The sequence below is a fragment of the Sus scrofa genome, chromosome 8 (genome assembly GCF_000003025.6).
Source record: "Sus scrofa isolate TJ Tabasco breed Duroc chromosome 8, Sscrofa11.1, whole genome shotgun sequence".
NCBI classification, from domain to species: domain Eukaryota; kingdom Metazoa; phylum Chordata; class Mammalia; order Artiodactyla; family Suidae; genus Sus; species Sus scrofa.
Genome location: NC_010450.4, coordinates 134134483 through 134154421, shown reverse-complemented (window position 1 = coordinate 134154421; position 19939 = coordinate 134134483). Strand labels below are relative to the sequence as shown.

The following is a 19939-nucleotide window of genomic DNA, read 5'->3' as shown; positions in this document are numbered from 1 at the left end:
CGCAGCGCTGTCGCGCGGGCCTCCGAGGCTCAGGCTTTGGCCTTCAAACTCCGGTAATGAAACCTCTGAACGCGAGGAAGAAAGAGCGGCCCGAGCTCGGCTTTGCGCTGGGCACGCCAGCTTTATGCCCTGTGACTCCGCGCTGTCACGTGCCTGGAAAGGGTTAGGGTTAGTCCCCCCCCATGGCGGTATCAAAAGGAGATGCCCTGCAGGCGTTCAGGGGGGCCTCCTAAGGCACCGGGGGCTTCTCGAACCCTCTCGGCTCAGCGGGAAGCTGTCGGTGGCAGGTGGAGCCCGCTGGTCCCCGCAGGCCTGTGCGCAGCCTTCGGGGTCAAGGCCGCGGGGCTTGTCCCGGAGCCGCTCAGGTGTGGCGCGACCCGCACCCTTAGTTTGGCCGAGCTCGGTCAGGACTCAGACAAAAGGCAGGACCCGGGACCAGAGAGGCAGACTCGGGGCCGGCCACTTCCGAACTCTGCCGAACCGCCTGGGCCTCGTCGTCTGCGAAAGGAGAGACCGTGGTAAGCGAGAGTCTGGCGGGCGCGGAGATGAGCGCCCTGAGACCCGCTGTCCCGAGACCGGATTCTAGCTCAAATCGTGGGAGGGTCGCCGAGGAGAGGGGTCTGTAAAGTAAGCACAGCCGGACGACGGAAGGCAGGTGCCCTTTCCGCTCTCTCCGGGGCATCTGGTGGGACCCAGGACCTGCAGCACCAGTCCCTCGGAGGGTAGTAGGTGCGACGCTAGTGTCCGCAGAGGCGCTCCCTTCTGGGCTTAAAGCCGGCACTAAGCAAATTCGAGAAGCAAACCCATCCAGGGGGCTCTCCCTGCCTCCACCTGCGCATCCCCCGCGCAGCCAGTACCACCCGTAACACGCACACGCGCGCGCGCTCTTGCCCGCTTGTTCCCCTTTGAAACCGTGGACTCGAGGCCCCAGAGTGTGCAGAGAGACGGGAGAGGCCGCAGCTTGAGCCTGTATTTAGGATTTCCCTGTGGGGAGTCCCTTTCAGAGCAAATAGAACGAGGCAGGCAAATTAGCGTTTTTTAAATCGTCTTCCCATTTAAGCCTGATGAATTCCGATTTGTCTTCTTCAGACCTTTGTGATTCAAAGGGAACCTCAGCGCCCCCAACTCCGCATCTTTTGTTTCCAGGTCCTTTTTGAACTGGAAGGACTTTGGGGAGCTCTGGACCCTCCAGCCGGGCAGAGTGTCTGTCCTCTCTGGCCTCCCCTGAACAGAAAGTTCTGGGAGGCCTAGGGCAGACACAGCGTCTCGGGCTTTGGGGAGGTTATTGCAGCCCCTGCCTGGAGATGGGATGCAGGATATTTGTCCCATTCTGGGAAATCTTTCCTTCATTCTCCGCTCCTACACATCCCCCACCCCAGGGCCAATTCAGGTAAGAGAGGGATCAGGGAAGCAGCTCATTAAAAGGAAAGCGAATTGTCTGCCCAGTAAAATAGGACCAGGTAAAACAGAGCCTGGATTTAAACTGTGGACCGAGTAAGAGTCCCCCCCCCCCATTTGGAGGGTCTCCCCAATTTGAAAGGAAGCAGGGCATCACACAAAGGGCTTTTCTAGCCTTCCTGGGGCAGCTAGGGGTCAATGGGGGTGGCTGTTGCTGTAAACCAGCCTTAGAGAATAGTAAGAAAAGTTGTCAAATGATGAAGCCCTTACAAGTGGAAGAATGAATACTCCTAAAAGGTGGGAGTACAGAGCTGCAGAGGGTGAAAGATATTGCTAGTTTTTCATAGTTTTATGTAAGAGACCTGATGTCTGGGCTTCTTTATTCCTCCCCTTCTTGGGTCCTGGATTTGTTCAAAACCCTCTCTCTGGAACAAAATTTTTTAAACCTTCTCCTTGGAAATAGAAGCGTGCATTGGCTGTTGGCTTTCCATACAGAGGCTAATTGGTGGGCGCTGGGGTGGGGGGAGACTGGGAGCTCTTAAGTTCCCTGTTCTAGAGGAAAGGAAAGGGAATGGGCTAACCAAAACAGCTTAATTGGAACCCTGACCTAGAGGAAGCTGACCCCCAACACACCACCGCCACCAGCCACCCGCAGCTCATCTCCCACTGGGTTCTAGACCTCTCTCAGCTTCCAAGGAAAAGAGGTCTCTGAAGAGGCAGAGTCTCCGCAGTGCATCTGCTCTTTTCAGGTAGGAGAGCAGCTTGAGACAGACACCGAGCGTGGCCAGGAGGAATGCTTCCAAGTCTTAGAGTCTTCTTCGTTAGAGAGCCCCCTGATAAAACATGAAGGAGTTAGATGTATTCACTTGTATCTTCTCACATTTTTGTCCCAGAGAAAATATTGCTGAAAATCGAAGTTTGGAATTGCACACTCTCTGATGGAACCAGGGAACGAGACATGCGTCTCAACTGCAAAAAGTATTTTGAATGGCCACTTACTTCCTCTTACTTATTGTTTTATGCATAATTATAACCCATGTGCCTTGGAGAGTGACATACTTTACCAGTGATGATTATGTTGAATATTTTATTTTGAAGGATTTTAAAGTAACTATGTGAGCTGATAATGCATTGATAGTACCCTTCCTTGATCTTCCATGTTGACCTGAAAAAATTCTTCACACTGAACTCACCCGATTTTCCGCTTAAGCTGTTTGTGCTTATGTTTGCAGCCATTTGCCAGATGTTTACATATGTACTCAGAGTTAAAGGAGACTCCTGATAGCTCGGAGATCAGTTCTCTGCCTCCGGGCTAGGAGATAAGAAAGGGGATGCTTTCAAAGCCTGTCATTTTCTGTAAGACCTTCAAGAGAATGAGAAGTTCCTTGTGGCTTCCTTGATATGTGTGTGTGTGTACACATGCATTCAAGAAATATCCCCTGAATACCCACTCTGTCTGCCAGGCACTATGCAGTGTCCTGGGGATCCAGCCGTAAACAAGGAGTGGGTGGGCCTATGTCCTTGCAGCTTGGCTGTTCTGCATTGGAGTTTTCCTTAAGGTGGTGCAGTTGCAGCTCTGTCCAAACTGCCACCCACTGTGGCCTTTGGAGGCACATTCTTCCCTTGGGTAAAGAATAAGCAGCGGGAGAGGCAACTATCATGATGCTTCTAGGCAGAGTGTGTGTCCCTGGCTACACGGGCCACCTGACGTGTGCCAAAAGCAAGGTCCCTCGAGGTCATCCACGGCCAGCTTACTCTCTCCATCAAGGAGGTTAAGGACAGCGTGTTGAGTTCATATTTGCTTTTGCAGTCCCTTGTCTCTTTGTAACTGCCTCGCTCAGAACACCCAGGCTGCCACTGGGATGGCTTCTTACACCACGTCTTCAACTGCTTTCGCAGTTTTTTCTGCTACCCCGGGACCCTGACTTCCCTGCTTCTGCTGTGTTGGGAGGCATGTGCCCGACTGGAGCAGTCAGACAGGGAAGAGGGCCTTTCTGCCCGGCCACCTCAGTTGGGAGTGACGCCACACTCACCCTGGAAGGAGCCAGGGCCACCAGAGCTTTCCTCCTAATCGACAGCCAGCTCTCTTGACTTCAGGGCCTCCCTTTATTTCTCTAGGGACTGGCTGCCTTCCTTTCTTCCTTCATCCCAACAGCAGTTTCCGGGCCCATCACTTACTCCCTCTCGCTCCTGCCTTCTTGCCACCTGGACTCTCTTGGAACAGAGTCCTGGCCCCAGTTCTCAAGGGAAGGATGAAGGGGGCAATTCCAAACCCTGAGCCTTAACTCAAAACTCAGGGTCCCTCCTCTTCTCCGTGCTTGTTTTTCTTTCCCTGACCCTTCTCCCCAAGGAAGAGCCTTCCCAGCATCCAGCCAGCCAGAGCACAGATGGAATTGTGTCTGTGGCCGCATTCTCTGGCGAGAAAATAATACTGGCCTGTGAAGCCAGATCCAGGTTCTTTCGGTGTCTGAGATTCCTTCATGGGAAACGACGTATAAGGCAGTTGGTCAAACTCTACATCCCTCTTATAGGACATACAGTCATCACCTCTTAAAACGCGTAGTCACGTGCCACGTGGCATGTTTAAAGCCCTTTGCTTTTGAGTTTCACAACAACTTTGTGAGGCAGTAGTTACTCAAATAGTTGTATCAGTGAGGAAGCAGAAGTTTACCAAAATTAAGTGACTTTTGGAGTTCCTGTCGTGGCTCTGTGGTTAACGAATCCGACTAGGAACCGTGACGTTTTCAGGTTCGATCCCTGGCCTCGCTCAGTGGGTTAAGGATCCGACGTTGCCGTGAGCTGTGGTATAGGTCGGTGGTTACAGCTCCGATTAGATCCCTTGCCTGGGAACCTCCAAATGCTGCAGGTGCAGCCCTAGAAAGACCAAAAAAAAAAAAAAAAAAAAAGACAAAATTAAGTGACTTTTGTGGGGCCGAGGTACCAGCAAGAAATAGAAACCAGCACTAGGGCTCTTTAGAGCCTCATGAAGTTACCCTGTGCTTTCACACCACATGGGGTCATTCTGGTGGTGTTTTCAAGTAAGTTCCTCCAGAGTCTTTCCCTTCACAACATTATTCTTTATCCAGAGGACAGCGATAGGTCTGTTAGATACTGTATGCGTTATCTGTGCTGTGTAACAAATTACTCCCAAGTGTAACGACTTTAAAGCAATAAGCACTGATGATCTCACACAGTTGCTGCAGGTAGGGATCCTGGAGAGTCTCATTACGTTGCAGTCACGGGAAGGCTTGAACAGGGCTGGAGGATCTGCTTTCAGGGTTCACTTACACTCATTGCAAAATTAGGGCTGATTGTGGCAGAGGCCTCAGCGTCTCACCAAACGGACCTCCCCGTAGAGAGGACCCTGCTCGGGTGTCCTCACCACCTGGCAGCTTACTTCCCCCAGAATGACGGATCCGAGAGAAAGCGCAAGGAGGAAGCCCAGGGCCTTTAACCCAGCCACGCGCCATCCATCTGGCTTCGCGGCACTCATTAGGGTCCCTAAATACAGCCGCACTCAAGCACAGGGGCATTCGCCTCCACTTCTTAAAGGAAGGGACAGCAAGGAATTTTTGGAAATACTTGAAAACCACCACAGGTAATTAGGCTTTAAGCTTCACGCAAAAGAAAACACCCCTTGCTCCTGCTTCTTTTTTTGCTTTCATGTTTCATAATCTTTCCTCTGTTGAATAGTTAGCCTGAACAAGACAGCAGGGCCTGAGCTAGGAGTAACGTGAGGCTAGGCCTTGCATCATGATGGTGAGGCTGAGACGGCAGCTAAGAGTTCCACAGCTTACGAGGTGGGGCACTGTACTGGGAACTTCATATAGGTTAATTCACTTAATTCTCCCAGCAGTGCTATGAAATCGGTGCAGTTTTCATCTCCATTTTATAGATGGGAAGACTGAGGCCCAGAGAGGTAGAGTCATTTGACCAAAATCACACAGCCGTGGAGTGATACAGAGATACAGGTGCTCTAGCTCCGCAGTCCTGCTCTTGACCGACATGAGCTCTTTTGACGGTGGCAAAGAAAAAAGATTTCTCAGACCCTTTTATTCACTTGGGACATTTGGATTTGGGAGAAAACTAGACAGGTGAAGAGCACAAAGAGAGAAGAAGAAAGACTTAGGATTTTGAAAAACGTTTACAAAATTCTTTTTTTTTTTTTTTTTTTTTTTTTTGCTTTTTAGGGCCATACCCACGGCATATGGAGGTTCCCAGGCTAGGGGTCCAGTCAGAGCTGTAGCTGCCAGCCTACCACAGCCACAGCAATGCGGGATCCTTAACCCACTGAGCAAGGCCAGGGATTGAACCTGCAACCTCATGGTTCCTAGTTGGATTTGTTTCCACAGTGCCATGATGGGAACTCCACAAAATTCTTTTTAAGAGCTGAGCCACAGTGTCAGGTGCAGTGGTCCAAGCTGTGGACAATAACTAGAATTCCTATAGAATCACTACAAAAAGCGGATCCCGTATGGAGCTCACACTGGAAGCATGAAAACTTGCTGGATGCCTTTGTTTGAAGGTGATTACACCCTCTGGTAATAACTAAGTTACTAGTTCTTCAGCAACCTTGCTTTTCTGTTGTCTATTCAAGCCAGTTAGTCCCAGACAATTGACTGAGATTGTCTGGGAATTTTTTTTCAGAATTTATGCAGCTTCAGAGTTTTTTTTAAAATGAAGTAAAATGATATTATAGAGGTGTCTGGTTTTCCTCCTCAATTTGCTATCTCTGTTTCCCTTGTAATAACCAAGTATACAGGATAATTACATCTCAACAGCCCCTATAGCTTCACCAGTGTGGACAGAGGCAATAGCTTTAGGGAGATAGCAGAGCTCCTCTAAAAAAATAATGTGCACCTATTTATTTATCTATGGCCACACCCAAGGGCATAGGGAAGTTCCCAGGCCAGGGGTTGAACCCGAGCCACAGCTGCAACCTACACCACAGCTGCAGCAGTGCCAGATCCTCTTAACCCCCTGTGCCAGGCCAGGGATCGAACCCGCTTCTCCTCCACAGCGACCCAAGCTGCTGCAGTCTCATCCTCAACCCACTGTACCACAGCAGGAACTCCTGCACCCATCTAAATTGTGTGCTAAAAACCTTCTTTCCATAGAATGAGGAAGGAATGTCTATTCATCCAAACTAGCCCTTGTTATTCAAAGTATACTAAAATAGAACCAGGATGAGGCTTCTACCTCAGAATTCTCACCAGGCTCCAATAGATATTTATCACCAAAGAGACATTATGCTCTGCTTTTTCCAAGCGGAAATACTTGGTCTGGGCCAGGAAAAAAAAAAAAATGATGCATATGTAGTCATTTTTCTTTGGGGTGAGTGATCTGTTGGATCCAAGAAGAAGACTAAGCATGAACTGAGGCTCTCAGATAAACTTCCCAGTTTGGGGAACAACCTCAGGCCAATCCATGGAATGCTGAAGGCCCAAATTCAGGAAAATATCCCCGCCCTTTTGTCATTCCACTCACACCATCACTCAGCTCCCCAGTCAAGCTTTACGTTGATGGATGTAGGGTTTATATTATTGTGTTCTCTGCAAATCTTTAAAAGGGCTACATAAGGGAGAATGTATTTCTCTGTGAAGCTTGAGTCTAAATGCTGCAGAACAAAATGCACACTTTCCTGTTAAAAAAGGAAGCATAGTAAGGAACTGACTTTTTTTTTTTTTAAAGAGTACTTTTTGCATGTCCCTGTGTGTGGTAAGAAGGGAGGAAATTTAGTACAGAGAAATCAGCTCATATTAGCCTAAAATAGAGTTCAGAGATGACACTTGCCACTTGCCTCTGTTGTTATTACATGATTCTGTTGTTTGTGATGAACAAAAGAGTCACTGTCTTTTTTTTAAGCTATTCAGTGCTAGGAGTTCCCATGTAGAATTTCACCGTGTGTGTGTGTGTGTGTGTGTGTGTGTGGCGCGCGCGCGCGCGCGCCCAAGCTTAAAGGACAAGACAGTACATCCCCCAAGCTGATGCTGGTGTAACCTTACACCACAGCTCACGGCAACGCCAGATCCTTAACCCACTGAGCGAGACCAGGGACCGAACCTGCAACCTCATGGCTCTTAGTCAGATTCGTTTCTGTGGCACCACAGTGGGAACTCCCTGTAAGCATTTTAAAAGCAGAGGTTGAGTGGGGGTGGGGAAATGGGTGACGATGGCTGAAAGGTAGAAAACATTTGGGGGTGTGATGGACAGCCTGGTGACTGTGGTTGATGACACCATAGTGTATATTTAAAAGTTGGTAAAGAGTGGATCTTAAAAGTTTTCATCATAAGGGAAAAAAATTTCGGTATGTGAGGTGGTGGCTACTAGCTACGTTTATCGTGCTGAGCATTTCACAGTATATACGTATGTCAAAACATTATGTTGTACCCCTTAAACTTACACAGTGTTATTTGTCAATCCTATCTCAGTAAAACTCGACAAATTTTTAAATAAAAGCAGTGGTGTATCAGGTCACTTGCTGGTACTTTTTTGTTTTTACATCATATGACCCCTTTAGCTGTGACGACTGATTGGCAGGCTTAATCAGATGCTTATGGCTGTTGAATGGCATAAAATTTTTGAGCCAAGATGAAAACTCATTCTCTCCCTTGCTTGAGCTGTGGAGCGTTTCCTCAGCTTCCCCACCAGGCCGACTCCTGGGAAAAACCTTCCTGTTGCACATACATGGAATTAAACCAAACCACCCAGGATAAAGGAGGCCTAAGTAAGGTGCCCCCCATCCACTTCTTCCTCACCCCCAGTTTCCCGTTGCAACTGGTGGCCAGCTGGAATCCTGGGTGGAAGTAAATTAACTAGCAGCCTTTCGTCCCCTGGAATAAAGGAAGGAATGCCCATGCAGCATGGCCCCAGAGTCCGCCTCTGGCTGCTGCCCACACAACTCGAAGCACTCAGTGCTCAGGCTGGCAAGCATGCCCACTGCCTGCCTTCGGCATATTCGCCTGTAGGACAGAGGCCAGGCCACCAGCTTCCACACTTTTCAGATGCTCGAAAGGTAAAGAGCTCAGAGAAAATGCTTCCTAAAGGAACTGGGGCGTGGGGGGGGGGGGTCCTTTCCATGTATCTCCCTGGAGATAAATACTATGACCCTAGTTACCTCTTGAGAAAAAGCTTCGATCTTGGTTCCAAGTTTTCTCTGAGTGATAACGACCATACTGTAATACTACTGCTATAATAGTACTTATCATTACATTCCAGGAATAGCATTTCTAATTGTGAGTTTTTGCTTTCTCAGGAAGAAGGAATAAAAAGTTGCTTGGCTTTTCAAGACAGAAGAAGTATGGATGAAGGTAAGAATAAATAAAGGAAATAAAGACTTTCATTTGTTGCAGATTAACAAATAATAACGAGGAGCTTTAGGATGACAGACTTGCATCCACCCTGAGGTTCTTTCATAAAGAGAAAGATGAGAGAGAGGGGGGAAGAAAGAAGGAAGGAAAAAAGAAGCAAGGAGGGAAGGGGAAAGAAAGATCTTATTGTTCACAGCTAGAATTTAAATCACAGCACCCAGCACAGCAGGGCCTCTGGAAATAGCTGCCTCCCTGTAGGACCCTTAGTCTTGCTAAGGACACAGAAATTCAGAAGTTTAAAACTCTTTGGGAACTTCACAGACAAACAGAGAAGAGAAACAGGGCAGATTTGCCTCCTTTCTGTCCCTTAAACAGCATGCCCTCAGGAACGTGTTCTGTAGTCACTTCCTTCAGGTAATTTCATTCCCAGTTTTCACTGGTTTTTATTTCAAGAGAACGAAACAGACCCCCCCCCCCACCTTCTTCACCTCACAGGAGCCTGAAGATTCTGCTGAATCCTATTGATTTTTCTCCCTTTGAACACAAGCTCATTAACCTGAAACACTAAAGGGAGAACTGTAGTTCACTGAGCCCATAGCTGAGTGTCTGAAAACAAAAAGATCCCAAGACAGTGATACAGCCCCTTCCCTGGGATTCCCAATTTTTTTTTTTTTTTTTCAAATTCAGCTTCAGAAGCTGTGACATTGCTTTCTTCATCCTAGAGAGTTTCACATCGGTTAGAAGCAGCTTTCTTTAAACGTATCTTCTTTAGTGCCGTGCTCAGCAAAAGCAGGGCTCCCCCCAACTTCTGCATTCTTACCAGCTCCGGGGGAAAATGTGAGTATCCACAGCAGTGCTGTGCGGACAGCAAGCTCCGCTGCCTCCTCTCAGCTAAGCAAGCTAAGGCTGGACTCAGAAGCTATCTTGGATATATGGAAATGAGGTCTTCCCAAAACTCCCCAAGGACGTCCTAGCAAAGGAAAAAGCGATCAGGAAAAAATTAGACAACACAGACCAGCAGCAGCAGCCAGCCAGACAAGTCTCCAAAAAGCCGGAGGAGTGGGGCTGCTTTTATCCTCCCAGTCCAGGAGAATGAGAGATGTGTCCCCACTCTTTAATAACAACAACAACAATAGCTGTTTTACCCAAGAAACCAATATAAAATGCTTGTGGTCTTGACTTTTATTTGAGATCTCCGATGAGATCAGATGATCTATACCCTTTCATTCAAGGCAACAGACGTCTTCAAACTGTTGTTTAATTTGATTTATCCTTTGAAACAGAAAGTGCATTACATTTAACTGGTCTTGCAAAGGGGGTTTCTTTTTACAAACCGAATTCCTTATATAAATTAATAAAAGTTAAAGATGCTAATATATCACCGTTATTAGCTTAAAAAAGAAAAAAAAAATTTACATAGTCTCTAGTATTCTTATGATACAAAACACTTCAAATTCAATTACAGCAACTAAATGGATTTTTATGTTTCTGACCCAGAGCAGTTGTAACAGTTCCCACCATCTACTTTAACACGCATTTTTATCCGAAAAGAGTTAAATTAAATACAAGCTATTGTAGCCCCTCCCTCCCCAACACTTTCTTTAAATCACTAATAAATAGCAACAAACCACTGTGCAATTGCAGGGAGGAACGGAGAGGCAAGGCTGAGGCCTGCCCTGGTTCCAAGTCTTCTGCTTCAAGTCCTGGAGGCGGGAGCGGCGTGGAGCCAGGCGCGGTCGGGGAAGAGCAAGAAGGTACGAAGGGGACAAGGAGACTGAACAGATCCAAACCCGGAGGGATGCGAGAGGGGAAGGGAGGGCGAGAAGATTCTCTTCTCTGCTGTTCCAACTAAGTTCCAAATAAAAGGGGCAGGTGTGGTTTGAAGAGCGCTCGGCAGGGGACGGGGAGCCGGAAGAAGGCGGTCCATCTTTGTATACCAAATTCAAAAAAGCATTTTACATTTTAAATATTCACAATAGCGTCTAGTCGGTGTGACTCACGGTTTATTTACAAAGAGCCTTCAACAGGTTACTTTCGTCGGCACAGCAGTTAGTGGGGGCGAAGCGTCCCTCTTCGCGTCTGCGGCGGCCGCCCGCCCGGCGGCTCCCTCGTCCCCCGCGCGGAGGGCGTCGGCCGGGCCAGCGCACCTGTCCGCGGCCCCGCCCCGGCCCGCGGGCCGCGAGGCGAAGGCCGGGGCGGGGGCCCGAGGGCGGCTGGGGACGCGGCCTGGACCCGAGCGGGCCCCGGAGGGCGCCCGGCTGCAGGCGTCCGTGGCGTTATTGGCGCGGAGCCTGGGTGGCCGCCACTGCCTGGTCCTCCTCCGAGTCTCTCTCCCCCGCCCCCTCGACGTCTAGGTTAAAAAAATAGATAATGTCCATCTTCGAAAAGAGCAGAGGGCCCCGCGGGCGGGCCGCGCGCTCCCCGCGCTCCCCGCCGAGGGGCCGGAGGCCGGCCGGGCGCTCAGGACGAGCCCTCGTTCTCGGACGCGTGCAGCAGGAGCCCGCCGCCGCCGCCGCCGCCGCCGCTCGACTTGTGCTTCTTGAGCAGCTGCGTGATCTTCTCGTCGTCGGAGTTGGGGTCCAGGGGCTTGTTGTAGTCGTCGTCCTCCTCCTCGTTCTCCGAGGCCCCCTTCAGCCGCTCGGTCTCCGAGTCCTGCTTCTTCTTGGCCGTGGCCATCTCGGCGGCGTGCTTCTTCCTCCACTTGGTCCGGCGGTTCTGGAACCAGACCTGGGGGGCCCAGAAAACGGAGAAGAGGGGAAACAGGGGCGGAGGGCATTTAGGGCGGGCGGAGCCAAGCAGCGCCTCCTCTCCCGCACCCCGCGGGCGCTCGGGCGGGCCCCCGACGGCACGACACCCTCCCTCCCTGGTCTGGGCCGTCAGCGTCGCTCTCCATCGCCCGCAGCTTCGTCGGGGTTCAGGCACCGCCGAGCTGACGGCCGTTGCCATAGCGATAGTAACACAGGAGCATTGAGGCTGTCAGTGAGCGATTTCTCCGAAGAGAAAAAAAACTTGGAAACTTCAAATGAGTTTCCCTGAAAGAGGCTGCTTTCCTACTTTCTGGTTTGAAGTAGAAACCTTTTCCCCCTCGTGAAGTTGCTCCATGATGACTATGATTTTATTCTTTTTTTATTTATTTTTTTTTACTTTCTTAGATCAAGGTATTTCAAACAATCCGAAGTATATTTGCTTTCTAGCGTAACTTTCGGGAGAAGACACAGCATTTACCTCCATTACCTCTGGTCTTTTCACGTGGGGATATTTGTTTCATTGGTCTCAGATCTGAATACACACAAACACGGTAGGCCAACACTCCCCGCCCCATTTACAGGAGTAATGCAGGATGTGAAAAAAAAAAATTTAAAGATCTGCTAAACTAGAGACCTCGGCTTGATTACAATGACCAACATAAATGCGTGAACACATGTAGCAGCTCAGTGGCAATCATCCCAGTAGTTAGTGCGTCGGTCTCTTTGGTTTAATGGTTTTCATAAAACCAAAGTCAAAGCAAGAATTTTCATCAGTAATTGTTTTAAGGTGAAATTCTGCCAATTACATTGTTTCCCACTATTAGGATGCCTCGTATTTCAAATAGTATTTTAGTATTTTTCCTCTCTAATACATTCATTTTTATACAACTATTTTAAGCCTATCCATGGTGTTTGACATCGTGCTTGATGCATATATTTTAATCCAGAGGATCAGCAATAAACAACCAATTTCCCAAATATATTGAATCATCCTCTCTTTATGCTTCTCATCCGTTTTCTCATCCGTTATGTATTTATCTAGAGAATCAGAACTGTTAAGAAAATGATTTTTAGTTTCTTTATACAGCTATAATAACTCACTTCCAGCCACGCAGACGTATTTATGGTGACAAATGAAGACCTCCAGATTACTGTGGTAGGCTCTGTACTAACTACCACAAAAGTAATTTTAACTGTGATGGCATGCTAATGGTAACATACAAAATCACTCCTGAAATGCATTTTATGATGCGTGTCCAGAGGGAAATACCCTCTAACAAGCAGACATGGCTGACGTTATCCCTACTTACTTTTACAAGCAACAGTATAGCTAATGGAAACATATTTACACACACGCACATACACACAAACCCAAATATAATAAACTGAAGGAGAACAAAAGAGAATACTAGTACCTAGCTGGCTCAACCCCTTTATTTTTCAGGGAAAGATTTCTCCAATGTGACTCCCTAGAAATATACTGTACAACTCAATTATAAGCTAAATGACATGTTAATTATACATTGTTGTCATAAACAGTAAAACATCTTACATCGATTGATAAACTTAAGTTTCATAATACAGTAATAATCTTGTCAGTTCATTTGGGAAATTACTATTCCAAAGTGACTGCCTTCAGCTAAACTGAAAGCAGATGCATCCATGCTAAGTGGTTAGATTCTGCGGATTTATTGTTTTGTTTTGTTTTTTAACCTGCTAGTTAATACAGTAGCACTCTAATGCTGATCTACATTAGGAAATTACATAACTAGTGGAGCCTGAATTGACAAACAAAAGCTTGACTACCCTTACAAGTGGGATAAATAGAAGCTATCTGACTGTGCTGATCTTTCCTCGGGGCTGATATTTCGGTAATGCTTTTATTCTCTAATAATGGTTCCCCGGCACATGCTGCTGTCTAGATTAACCTAATTTCAAAGGCGGGGGCTTGATGCCTTTTGTTCATCAACAGTTAGCCCGCCTGGGAGACCCCAGAGCCTTTGTAACCTCCACCCCCACCCCCTTCGCTGATCTCACGTCTCCTAGACCCGCACCCCCCGGGGGCGGTGGTGAGTTTGGGGTGTGTGTGCGTGCCCGCGCTCGGCAGGCATGGAGAGGCTGTCCCTAGAGATTTGCAGGGTCCACTCACCTTGACCTGACTCTCTGTCATCCCCAACGAATAGGCCAAGCGAGCCCTCTCGGGCCCCGCCAAGTATTTCGTTTGTTCGAAAGTCTTCTCCAGAGCGAAGATCTGCTGGCCCGAGAAGGTGGGTCTCGTGTGTTTCCTCTTCCCGTCTTTGTCCAACAAAATGGATCCTTGATCTACGAGAACGTTTTAAAAAAGCAAAGATGGAAAGCAGTCGGTTACAGGAGGCTCCACTGAAGAGAAAGGGACGCAAGAAACAGGGTTTGGGTGGGGAGGGAAAGCTCATTTCTCGGCGGAGACCGGAGGTGCCGAGCCCTTGCGGCCCCACTGCGCGGCTCCCCTCGCCTTTTTACAGCCACCTGTTTTGGTTTGGTTTTTAAGCCGGTGTGTTTGGAGCCACAGTAAGTAACCTTCTGCCCAACGACGACGTCCAACAGCGAGAGAGCGCGTTGCTAAAGTTTTCTGGGGACCCAATCCTTAGGCCCCAAGAAATTGGGGCGCGGGTGGCGGGAAAAGCCACTCTCAGCGCCCAGTTTCGTCTGGGCTCGGCCGGCCCCGGACCTTTGCGCCGGGATAACTCCTTTTGCTCCCTCAACGCTTTCCTAACCTGTGTCCGCACAACAAAGGGCGCCTTGTTTAGGGAACACAAGGGAGCTAAATCGCCCCCAAGTCCGAGGCTGCTGCGGCCGCGGGGGAGGGGGCGCCGCTTTGTTGGCTGTCCCTATGTGGCCATCCGGACGAATACAATGGACTCTCCCCGACACCCCCACTCGCCCTCTGTCCCGAGGCTTCCCAAGGGAACCTCCACTTGGTGTCCCCAACTTCCTTCAGTTACTGCCGCGAGGCCGCCTGAAAAAGGTCCCCAGACTTAGAAGAAACTTCGGGGCCTCGATCAAAAGCAAAGAGCAGAGCGAGAAAAGGACACAGGGCTGGCCCCTAAATGCTACCTGGGAGGCTGGGAGCTTCCGTGACGTGATGGCCAACTATCTAGAAGATAAGAAGTGATCCCGGGGTCATTCGTTGGTTTCTGGTACTTCGCCAACCTAACTGACTGGTACTGCCTCTGTGGGATGTTGCATTTCCCCCGTTCTTGTCCTAGCACCTCTTTCTTCCTCGTGTTAGGATGTTGGCAACTACGATGTCCCTCAAAACGTGTCGGGGACCAAGGCGTCCCGCCATCCCGCGGCCTAGGCCAGTGGGAAGGCAGGGCCCAGCGGTGGGAAGCGGCGGAAGTGGCGCTCGCCCTCTGCCACCCGCCGTGTGTACACCGGTCCTGCGTGGGACCACCCGGTCTATGTGTGGGACGAGGGCGACGAGGTTAGGTGGGGACACCCTCGGCAGAGACGTACACGCAAGTGCACGCGTTCAGCTAAGGGCTGCGGAGGGCTCGCCGCTGCGGATCCCCACTGGTTCGCAGAGAGGAGGTCAGTTAGGTTGGCGAAGGTTGAGCGGGGCTTTGGCCCACAGGCAGGAGCCAGGAAAGCAGGGATGCGGGCCTCTCCTGTCCTCTCTGTCTCTTTAACCCAAGTGGGGCCTGCGATTCCAGCCGGGCTGTTCGGAGAGCAGCCGGGGCCTCGGGTGAGACCCAAGCCCCGAACCACGTTGTGTTCCACAGGGACGCATGCACACCCGCTCCTCGAGGCGTGTCCAAGACCTGGGCAGAGGCGAGCGCTTGGACGCAGCCACGCGAGCTCAGGAAAGCGAGAATCCCCTGCTGAATGCCCTAGCCCAACCTAAATCGTGCAGTTCTGGCACTGCCAAACCACTTGGCAGGCCAGAGGTGAGCCGAACACACACACACCAGGGGCCAGGACCCGAGGAAGCACAACTGGGAGCGGGCGATTGTACTCACGAGGGGTGCAGGCCAGGCGTGCGTCCCTCCAGGGTGGACTCTGCATCACTCCTGGCCAGAAGATAGGCGTCCGGCCTGGCAGCTCAGCTAGTGGCTTGGGGTACCGACCCACAGCGGCCACGGCCGCAGCGCTGGGGCTGAAGTAGAGCCCGGGAGGCGGCGGCGGCGGGCTCAGGCTACTGAAACGGGGTAGGCCCGCAAGCAGCCCCGCTGGGGATGAAGCAGCGGCGGCCGCGGCCGCGGCCGCGGCTGCGGCAGCCGAAGCGGAGGAAGCGGAGGTGGACGAGGAGGAGGAGGAGGAGGAGCCGGAGGGCGAGGCGGAGGGCAGGGCGGCCCCTGAAGCCACCGGCATGGAGGGCCGGCTCAGGATGTCGTTGATGCCGTGTGGGGTGGCGGCCGAGAGCTGCTGCGGGGGACTGCCCAGGGACGAGAGCCCCCCCGCGGCCGGGGGCTTCAGGCCGCCTGGGTTGTGGGCGCCCAAAGGCGGGGAGGGCGACGACGAGGAGGACGAGGAGGAGGAGGAGGAGGAGGGAGGGCCGGCGGGCAGCGGAGGGTACGCGGTGGGGTACAGAGGGGTCTTCATTTCTGCCATGCTGTGCAGGGCGGCCAGGGGCGGGCTGCTGAGCAGGAACGCGCTCTGCCGGGTGCCCTCCATCGCCCCCACCGCTAACATCCCACGACCAGGCCGGAACCCGCAGCCACGCAGCGAGGGCGCCGGCCGGTGCCCCTGGCGGGGCTCAGGGGAGCGAGATGCGCGGAGGGCGCGAGCGAGGAGTCCGAGGAGTCGCTCCGCTCACACGGAGGCGACCTGCCAACTGGGCCAAGAAGGCGGCCGCCTAGAGTTACTCTCAGAACTGCGCAGCAGAAATGTCCACACACACCAGTCCAGAGGCGGTGGCTCGCTGCGACCGGCAAGCGTCCGGGTGGGTTTGGCTGTCCTTTCCCCCCCTTGCGTCCTGGATTCTCGATCTCGTCCCTCTTCCGCACTTTTTCCTCGCCGCTCAAAACGCGCTGCTTCTCATCTTCATCCCTCAGGAAATAAGCAAAACAAAACTCCGGCTGGCCCCAGAGAGCTTGTAACAAAGTTAGAGTCGCTGAATCTCCGCTCTGATGTGGGAAGGTGGGGGCTGGCTCCCTTTTGGGGGAGAAAGGTTCAAAGGATGCAGGATTCCTTCCGATGCGCTCGTCCAATCTAAGTTGGATGTTCTGCTCTTTCCGCACGAGGTTGATTCCCACTCGGTGCTCTGAGCGCGTAGGGAAGAGAGCGCATCCAGCTCGCAGGGGAATCTGGACTCTGGGCGGGCTTCCTCCGCCGGCGCTGCCCGAGGCTGCTGCGCCAGAAAGGGCAGTGCCACCAATCCCCAAGGCTCTGGATTCGGCGCGCCGACCCGCCTTCCCTTCTGGGCCACGGGGCACTAGAGTTGCAATATTGAAAAGAAAAAGGGGAAGAAAAACACGGAAAAACAAAGACTAAGCGTGAAAAGTCTGACGGCTTCGGTTACGGCTCCGCCGGTCTGTCCACTTCTGCAAACGGGCCTGGGCGACCCCGGCCCCACCCCACCCCCCAGCGCCCTCTCTTCCTCTCACTCTCCGCCTCTGCCTCTCCTCTCTCGCATTTTCTTCGCGGCTGTACAGGCTTCGCTCTTCTAAGTCCTGTCTTCTGGCCAAGCTGACCCTCTTGGCGGCTCTTCCACTCCCTCTCTCTCTTCTCCTTGCTCCCTCCGGGCCTGACAGTTCAGATGAAGCTCTCAAAGGTAATAAAACATTTGCATCACTCCCTACCCCTCTTTAGCTGGGGGAGGAAGGGGAGGGGGAAGTGGGGGTCCAAAATGAGAACTTTGAAGGACGTCACTCGGAGGCAGCCGGGAAGGGCGGGGCCGAGGAGAGGGGTGCAGGCCAGGGGCGTAACCACCGTTTCCAATAGCGCTCAGCTTCGGGCCTCGCGTTGCCTCCAGGTTGCGCCCACTCGGGAGCGCCGCGCTCTCTGATTGGCTGCTAAGGGCGAGCCGTGGGGCCGCACCCGCCTGGTCCCCGCCCCCTCCTACTTCCATCCCTCCCGTGGGTGGGACCAAGGGGCGGGGCCTGGCTGTGGTGCGGTTCTGCCGCCGGGCCAGCGGACGCCTCAATTAATTGTGTTAAATAAAACGGGAAAGGGGAGGGGGAGCAGAGACGCAAAGAGTATTACTTTTTAAAGAGAAGAATAATGAAAACCCAGCCCTTTTATGGAAAAGCAGTTCATATTCTTCCCTCGCCTCCCCCTCGCCCGCTCACGTCACCCTAGCCCCCCTTCCCCCACGAGCTCGAGACGCCTCACCTCGAACAGAGTCTGGTCTCTTGTAAAATGGAGCTAATGGAGCAGGCAGCCCGCGCAGCCCTGGCCTAGCTAGTTCTTTTGAAGGGATTAATTAAAGACCATCTGGGCTCTCCAAGAATTGTGTAAATTAATTTGTTGCTCCTTAAGCCGTATAGAAGTTCTTAATCCCCTTGTAGGCCGAAGGATCGTCCTTGCCATCCCTGCCACCTCCTGCTTTCCTTCTCTTTCAACCTCACTTTTCTTTTTATTCCTGGGGAACACCCCCTCCCCCCACGATTTATAGGTTCAGTTCACAGGGAATGGAATAAGCTTGTTGGGAATATGTATTTCTCGTGTGACGTTTAGACTTGAGAGCAGTGAACTTTTTTTTTCAACTTTTCTCACCTGCGATTACTATTTGTTTTGAGTTTGACGGGGTCAGCATCACCAACATTGAGGTGGCTCTTTAGATACGGACGTATCTGCGTGCCCTCCACCCACTGTAAGTTTCTGAAAGCCGTCCTGGAAACTCTTACCCTTGCTCTCCATTCCAGGTTGTTTGGGGAGATAGCGCTGTCCTGGCTCCTGGGTTGTAGGGATGGGGTGACTAGGGTTCAGGGGATGGACAGTAGTATCCCTCGTTCCCTCTCAATTTCTTCCGTCCCGGCGGTCTTTACATTTCCGGCAGGGTTGAGCTGCGTGCGAGGGAGAGGAAGACCCTTACACAGTTTTGAGGTTTCAGGATGTCAAAAGTACCCTACCATGGAGGCGGGGTCACTAGAGCAATTTGGATGAGAGCATTAAGGCCCAACTTTATTCACAGAAAATACAAATGAATAGTTCAAGAATAAAATTCGAGAGGCACCCCGCAGGCATGGAGTATGGTCAAAGCACTCATATGCATCCGAGCACCAAAAGCCAGAGGGCTTATTCTGCTTCGATAACCTTCTTGCCAAGCGCTGGTCTTTTAAGGACGGCAACGTGAGCTTGCGCTCAAAGGGTTTTTATTTGTGCATCTTTTGCCAGTTTGATCATTCACTTCTGAGATAAAAGTAACGCTCTTATTTGGTCCCCTGCTCCTCACCCTTTTTCATTAACTTCAAGACTTCGTAGACCTTAGACTCTGACGGGGGAGGGCGAGGTCCTTCCTCAATGTGAATTATGCTGAGAAGGGCAAGAAATGAGCTGCTGTGGGGGCCGTCTGTATTTCTCCGCGAGGATGTTCTTTCTGCTGGGCTGTGGGTCTGAACGCCAACGTCCAGCCACTTGGGCCGGGAGACTTCTTTCGGCAGGAGAGTGGCGCGTGTAGCCCGGCCCCGGCCTGGGTGTTGGGGTCCTCTGCTTCTCAGTTCGTTAAAAAACGAAACTTCTCACCTCGGGAGTCCCCAGTTCGGAGGTGGCACGGCACCTGTCGCCTGGATCCTGCTTCTGAGCCACCAGCGACCTTCTCATCCCCGGCTTTGGTCGCGCAGCATTCTCAAGGGTAGGAATAGAGAGAACGAGGTCAGCGATCCCCAAAGGTTACAATTTCAAAAAGCGCCTCCCCCCGCATTTCGTGTAAATAGTGTGACCTGGGAAAGATTTCTGCATTCTCCTCTTGTAAATGTAGTATCTGATTTAGGGTGGGTGGAGTAGAAAGACAGCAAAGTCAGACACGGACGGGCCCGGGGAGAGAGAGACGGATTCCGCTCAACGCAATTCCGGATGAACTGCCATCGGTGAATAGCTGCGAAGCTGTGCGATTAAGAGGCCTCCCTGGTTTGTCTTTATCATTCACATTGCGGAATGAAAATAGCAGCATTATTCCTAATTGTGACAATTAAAAAAAAAAAAAACTGGGGTCTTTGTACCTCGATCCCTGGGGGTGAACCCGAGTGCCTGGATCTCGCGTGGGGCCGCGTGTCTTCCAGACGCTCGCTGCGAGGCGCTGGAGGAGGGCCGGTGCCTCCTGCCTGGTGCTGCCCGTCATCGATCTGCTCCTTCTGTCTCCAGCCGGGAGCCTGGAGCGCGAGGGGCGTCTTCGAAGGGGGGTGGGCTGCCCCTGTCACTCGCGAGGAACCTTAGCCCTGCCCCTGCGGAGCTAAAACTCCCTTTGGGACCGAGCCCTGGAGCAGCAGATCCCCGGGAGGACGCCGGAGGCTGGTTTCTGGTTGGGGCCATTCTCACGTACCGCACACACGCGCCCTAGGGAGT

The 19939-nt window shown here is 51.6% G+C and overlaps 2 protein-coding genes across 2 annotated transcripts; one reads left to right on the top strand and one right to left on the bottom strand.

The window, feature by feature from the left end:
• Positions 57-10464, top strand: LOC102164773. The gene is made up of 3 exons (XM_021101797.1): positions 57-518; positions 8654-8708; positions 10353-10464. Exons 1-2 carry the CDS (start codon positions 125-127, stop codon positions 8704-8706), a joined length of 447 nt encoding a protein of 148 aa, XP_020957456.1. The 5' UTR covers positions 57-124; the 3' UTR covers positions 8707-8708; positions 10353-10464.
• NKX6-1 (NK6 homeobox 1) lies at positions 10898-17358 on the bottom strand. Its single transcript, XM_021101796.1, has 3 exons — positions 15454-17358; positions 13605-13777; positions 10898-11435 (listed from the first exon to the last, which is right to left on the bottom strand). Exons 1-3 carry the CDS (start codon positions 16124-16126, stop codon positions 11169-11171), a joined length of 1113 nt encoding a protein of 370 aa, XP_020957455.1. The 5' UTR covers positions 16127-17358; the 3' UTR covers positions 10898-11168.

Excerpts from the sequence above, each read along its gene's own strand:
- NKX6-1 (XM_021101796.1), bottom strand. The coding sequence starts at position 16,126 with ATGTTAGCGGTGGGGGCGATGGAGGGCACCCGGCAGAGCGCGTTCCTG. Across the intron at positions 13,778-15,453 it reads ACGCCTGGCCTGCACCCCTC|ATCAAGGATCCATTTTGTTG; the intron begins GTGAGTACAATC and ends ACGTTCTCGTAG. Across the intron at positions 11,436-13,604 it reads TGACAGAGAGTCAGGTCAAG|GTCTGGTTCCAGAACCGCCG; the intron begins GTGAGTGGACCC and ends TGGGCCCCCCAG.
- LOC102164773 (XM_021101797.1), top strand. The coding sequence starts at position 125 with ATGCCCTGTGACTCCGCGCTGTCACGTGCCTGGAAAGGGTTAGGGTTA. Across the intron at positions 519-8,653 it reads CTGCGAAAGGAGAGACCGTG|GAAGAAGGAATAAAAAGTTG; the intron begins GTAAGCGAGAGT and ends TTGCTTTCTCAG.